Genomic DNA, 6,010 nt, shown 5'->3' with positions numbered 1-6,010 from the left:
ACACACATCTATTTATTCATATGGGGATGGGTGTAAACCTATTCATTAGCTGTATCTTCTAATGCTCTTCTATATCATGCAGTATTTTAAACTGATCTTGTTGGAGAGGCAACAATTTTGATTCAAAAGGATGTGGTGGTGGCGTAGCCAACTGCTCGGCAGTCCTCCAAGCATAGCCTTGTCTCTTGCAGGCTACCTGTTAAAAGGTTCCTTTTCGTTAATTTACGCAGCGCAATGCAAACACTTCTAATTTATTAGATTCCTAAGTAGTTCTTAGAGCTTACTTTTGGCTCATAAAGCTTTTGCATGACTTGAATGTTTTTTAAGGAGGGGGGAATAGCATAAGACTTGACAAGCTAAATGAATTTTAAGAATTGCAGATGTTGCCTTGTAGATTAGAAATACACTACCGTTTAATAGATATGCCAGTGCTAATTTTTTTTTTTTGCTAGAGCTTGTTCGTTGTGTGCTGTGCTGTTAATTCAGAAGTAAAAAATTCTGTAAATAGAATCAAGTTTTAACATAAAAAGTACAGACCAATTGTTTTTTGTTCAGATGCCCTAAGTACACTTTTTATTTTATTTTATTTTTTAATTTTAAAGTCAACTAAAATGTAAATGTTTCAACTGTCATTAGGCCTTCTATTTACAAGTGCCAGGATCGCTTTTGTAATTTGATATATTTTATATTTATTTATTATATTAATTTTCAGTTCACTTTTTTATTTTGAGTGGAATGCAATATTATAAAATGTATTTTTATACTTTTCCTTTTCACCCGTTTTGCTTTTTTCCCCCTTAAGCATATTGCACAATAAAACTTTTTTTTATCTTTAAAGTGTATGTGTTTTCTTAACTCAAATTTCTTTTTTTAAAAAATTAAAACAGTCTTAAGTTATGGGCATTTCCCCGTCCCCAAGCTACAGATTAAGTAGCATAAAGTTCACCAACTTAGTATGAATGCTTCAAATGACAAAATATGGTAATCAGTGTTGTTATTCCTCTTCTGTTGCACATGAAGAATTAATCTCTGAATTTCAGAGATTATTCCAGTATTTTAAACTTTGTAAAGCCAGCAATAAAACATAACAACAACGCCACTCCTAAACAATACCCTGGCCCAAGAGGCAGTCTACCACTGAAGCCACCTTCTGGTTGGCCTCTGGACTAGGTGGGCCTTTGGTCTAACCCAGCAAAAGGGTGCTTTTATGGGGTTTTTAATGCACACACAGACTCCACAGAGACATTGAGGCCTCGGCCCAGTATACCTGAAGGAGCGTCTCCACCCCCATCGTTCTGCCCGGACACTGAGGTCCAGCACCAAGGGCCTTCTGGCGGTTCCCTCATTGCGAGAAGCAAAGCTACAGGGAACCAGGCAGAGGGCCTTCTTGGTAGTGGCGCCTGCCCGGTGGAACGCCCTCCCATCAGATGTCAAAGCGATAAATAACTACCTGACATTCAGAAGACATCTTAAGGCAGCCCTGTTCAGGGAAGTTTTTAATCTGTGATATTTTAGTGTATTTTTGATTTCTATGGAAGCCGCCCAGAGTGGCTGGGGAAACCCAGCCAGATGGGCAGGGTACAAATAATAAATTATTATTATCTGTTTCTTTGTGTGCATGAAGCCCCCTTTTTTTGCTATGGCACATCTCATGGAGGGATTCCAAACGCTCCTCCCAGAAGGAAAGGGAAAACATTTACAGCATTTAAACAAGTTCACAGCATAACATGTCTAGGGCGGGTGGGTTGTTATTCTTTGCGGTTGTTACATTATGTATTTTGTGTGTTTATCCTGTAAAAACTGCCACGAGACATTCAGATGAATGTATAAATGTGTATACATTTAATAAACGATAATTTTAACAATAATAATGTTAATAAATAATAATATTTTAAGGGCAATTCTTCCCTGCCTGGAGATGGAGAAGGTTGGGACAGCAGGGAATGGAATATGATGGAATCTTGCTTGGAGCCAAAAGTGACCCGGCTGGTGGAAAATATCTGTTGAGGCTGACAGCTGAAGAGATGAAAAATGGAGAGGGGAAGAGTGGTGTAGTGGTTAGAGTGCTGGACCAGGACGACTTGAGAGAGTACAGTACAAATCCCCACTCGGCCATGAAGCTCACCTAGGACCATGTATGCCAGTAGTATATAAAAGTGGTTGCGACAGACGGGGTGAACTAAGAAAACACAAGGAAAAGAGGGCTTAAAAGGAACCATGGAAAGAGAGGATAGGAAGTCAATGAATGTTTTCTGATCTTTTGTCGATTATTCAAAATCTGAAAAGATTTTTCTTTGTCTCGTTTTTGTTTAGTGCTTTGTTGATGTGAAACATTATCAGAAAAGCAAATAAATAAAATAGGGGGGAAATCCTGAAAATGAAAGGAAGCAAGCTTCCCACCTCACTAGTAGAGCTGCAGGGAGACCAGCTGTGATGCCAACTGAATGGGACCTTCCTACTTTCGCAGGTTAAAAGGTGGACACAAAATTTTAAAAATCCTTCCAGTGTGCATGCACACGAAAGCTCATACCAATAACAAACTTAGTTGGTCTCTAAGGTGCTATTGGAAGGAATTTTTTTATTTTGTTTTGACTACGGCAGACCAACACGGCTACCTACCTGCAGGTAAAAAGGTGGGAGAGCTACCTCACAGGTGTGTCATGGGTGGATGAAATAGGCAGAGGAAAAACCATCTATGCCGCTTTTTGTCATCCTCATCATCATGTCTTATTAAATTTGTTAGTCGCTTTCTCTTGCCCAAGGCAACCCAAAGCGACTGACAACCAAATGTAATAAATAATAAAAATAATTCATTAAATTTGTATATACCACCTGTAAATCTCAGAGCAGTCCACAGCATAAAAAGACAAAATGAAAAACATAGAACACCTACTAAAACGGTGCAATGAAATACAACAACGAAACGAAACGATTCTGCGCGTCCTGGTGGCTGTCCTGGCACTTGCCCTTCTCAATCATGGCCGCCTGCGCTTCCTCAGAGGAAGCGCCGAAAGGCTTGAGAGGCAGAGGGCGGGGGGGGGGCGAGTCAGGTGACGGGAGACAAGATGGCTGCCTTCCCCTGGTAAGGACGGAGGAGCTTCTCTTGCAGATAGTCTTGGAGACAGAAGCTGGGAGGAGGAGACGGCGGCTTGCGACGGGCAGCTTCCCGCTTTAATTCCCTTTTTGTCTTGCAAGGCTTTGCTGACATGTTTGGGGCGGGGCGGGTTCTTTTTGTGAGGTGTCTGGTATTTATTATTATCTTTCATGGCAGGCAGATATGGCACACCAGGCTCTAATAGGCTATGTGGTGCTTAGCTATTTAAGTTTTATTTTTATTTTTTTAAGTTATTACTGACGGCACATTTGCAGCTCACTGCCTTTCAGCAACCGCTTTGGCACTGTGACCCCTTAGGTAAAGGTAAAGGGACCTGTGACCATTAGGTCCAGTCGTGGCCGACTCTGGGGTTGCGGTGCTCATCTCACTTTATTGGCCGAGGGAGCCGGCGTACAGCTTCCGGGTCATGTGGCGAACCAGAGCAGCGCACGGAAATGCTGTTTACCTTCCCGCTGGAGCGGTACCTATTTATCTACTTGCACTTTAACATGCTTTTGAACTGCTAAGTTGGCAGGAGCAGGGACCGAGCAACGGGAGCTCACCCCGTCGTGGGGATTTGAACTGCCAACCTTCTGATCAGCAAGTCCTAGGCTCTGTGGTTTAACCCACAGCTCCACCCCTTATGCCACAATAAATTTATTTTTAGCCATTGTGGCGAGAGTATTGGACTAGGACCTGAGAGGCATGGATTAAAACCCTCACTCAGCTGTGAAGCTCACTGGGTACCCTTAGACCATTGTCTTTCAGCCTATCCTACCTCGCAGGGTTGTTGTGAAGTTAAAATGGGGAGCGGGCAGAACCCATGCATGCCATATTGAGCTCCTTGGAGGAAATGTGAGATGTAAATGTAGTGACAAATAAAACATCAGGTGCCATTCTGGAAATCCTTAGCCATGGTGAGACAGGCAGAAATCTAACGGGTGCGGCTCTTGAGAATTGTAGGTGTGATGGGCCGTGTATTTGGGGAAATAAGTGTTTAATGCACAAAGAGGCTTCAGCAGCAAAGTGGGTCTTGGTATCTTGAAATAAATCAACATTTATTGTAATATATATTTCCTTGGTCTGTAGCCCTCTTCATTGGCTACATTATGTTAGCCTCATTTGGGATGTGTGCTTAGGTGATACATAAAGAGGCATCCTGGTGTAGTGGTTAGATAGTGTATTGGACTGAGGAAAACCCAGTTTTAAATCCTCAGTCAGCCTAACCCATTATTTGTGAGGATAAAATGCCTTGATAAAAATGCCATTAAAAACAGAGAAAATCCAAAATAGGATCCAGTGGTAATGAAATACAAAAACGTACAGTTTTGGCCTCTTCATTCAGTGGTGGGGTCTGCATGCTGAAGATCCCAGGTATCTCCAGATTACAAGGATTTGGTGTCAGATGATGGAAAAGATTTCTGCCTGAAATCCAGTCAAAATACTGGACTAGATCAAGGCTGGGGAACCTGTAGCCCTCCAGAAGATGTTCATGTCCTATTCCCATCAACTTCAGCCAGCATAGATAGGGAGTGGTCAATTATGATGGGATTTGTAGTACAATAATATCTGGTAGGCCACAGGCTCCTCATCTCAGGGTTAGATAGTCATGTAGTCTGATCTAGTATAAGGCAAAGTTCCTGTGTTTCTTTGTTTTTCTCTGCACACAGATGCCTCTGATTTTCACTTAACTTTCTTTATTTCACAACATTGCATGTACTGATTGCCGACAAAAAGAGAAGTGTTTTCTATTGCAACAACAGAAACACTGCACATTTGAAACAAGATGTCTTGTGGGTTCTAACTGGAAACAGAGGTTAGCGCAGGCATACTTGCAAAGTATGTCCATGATGCTGAATCATGGACAATATGCCATACATTCCCTGCCCATTGAAATCTAGCATGTCAGGAAGAAGGTGCAGTCTGTTGTAAAGAGCTGTACCCACACCACAGTGCCATGAGGTGGTAAACTTGTATAGCAGCTAAGTGCTCACTTGCTAGAACAGTTTGCTGTACAGCATAATTTCCCTGCACATGGACATCTAGCATGTCAGGCAGAAGGCTAGGCTAAAGCCCTGTCTAAAGTGAGCAGTTTTACCACCTCAGAAAGAACTGAGAGTATACTTATTTTAGAAGTGTGGGAAGGAGGGCAGGGAGGCACTACACAGTATAACATTTTTTTATTAGATAATTGAATACTTTAAGGCAGGGATGTGGAAACTGTTGGGTGTTGTAATACAACAACATCTGGAGGGCTACACCTTTTTCGTTCTTGTGTTAGAGATCTGTGCATTCTCATGTTAGTAGTTTAGCTACTTTGGAATATATGTGCAATTTCAATATATATTTTTCTCCAGTCCACTTCCCTTTGGCATCCAGTTGGTGTCGCTGTTGATTTGTATTAGCAATCCACTGTGCCGATTCTCCTGGCCCTGTTTTATTTATTGCAGGAGAGCACAGTGGTAAGAGTACCATGTATAAAATAAAGTTGAGGTCTTTGAAATTCAGTTAACTTCAAGATGGCCACTCCCTTGTGCCTCTTGACTGGAATTACATGGGCCCTGCTGTTCACACAACTGCATACATTTGCCTTATGTTTATAGATAAGTTGTGTTGAATGTAGAAGGATGGTGCTTGGCTTGATGAATGGGCTGTCTTTCAATTGCAAAGCAAATGGGGATGTTTTCTGCCTGTTAAAGGCTTTAATTAAATTTCCCTTGCAAGTTCCCTGTGAGACAATATTCCAAGTTTTAAATATAGGGTTTGGAGATTTAAGAAAAATTTGACTCTTCATAGAATCATGGAATTGTAGAGTTGGAAAGGGCCACCTATAGGGTCACCTATAGTCCAACCCCCTGCGGTGCGGGATTCAGTGTGGTGTAGAGGTTAAGTGCGGTAGATTTGGAATCTGGGGAA

General features: G+C 41.8%; 1 protein-coding gene across 3 annotated transcripts in view; it reads left to right on the top strand.

The window, feature by feature from the left end:
• The first annotated feature begins 2,116 nt into the window (after positions 1–2,116).
• Positions 2,117–6,010, top strand: part of VPS35L (VPS35 endosomal protein sorting factor like) — an 83,307-nt gene continuing 79,413 nt past the window's right edge. Inside the window, exon 1 of one of the 3 annotated variants that reach the window (XM_081888876.1) lies at positions 2,117–2,135. In XM_081888876.1, the coding sequence (XP_081745002.1) occupies positions 2,134–2,135 (2 nt within the window). In that variant the 5' untranslated portion in view covers positions 2,117–2,133. Of the gene's footprint in view, positions 2,136–3,043; positions 3,083–3,191; positions 3,221–6,010 lie in introns of those variants that run through there. The other 2 variants (XM_081888873.1, XM_081888875.1) reach the window with 2 other exon arrangements.

This window comes from Podarcis melisellensis (genome assembly GCF_964234715.1).
Source record: "Podarcis melisellensis genome assembly, chromosome: 14".
NCBI classification, from domain to species: domain Eukaryota; kingdom Metazoa; phylum Chordata; class Lepidosauria; order Squamata; family Lacertidae; genus Podarcis; species Podarcis melisellensis.
Note: the sequence above shows the minus strand (reverse complement) of the source record. Positions and strands in the feature narration are given on the sequence as shown.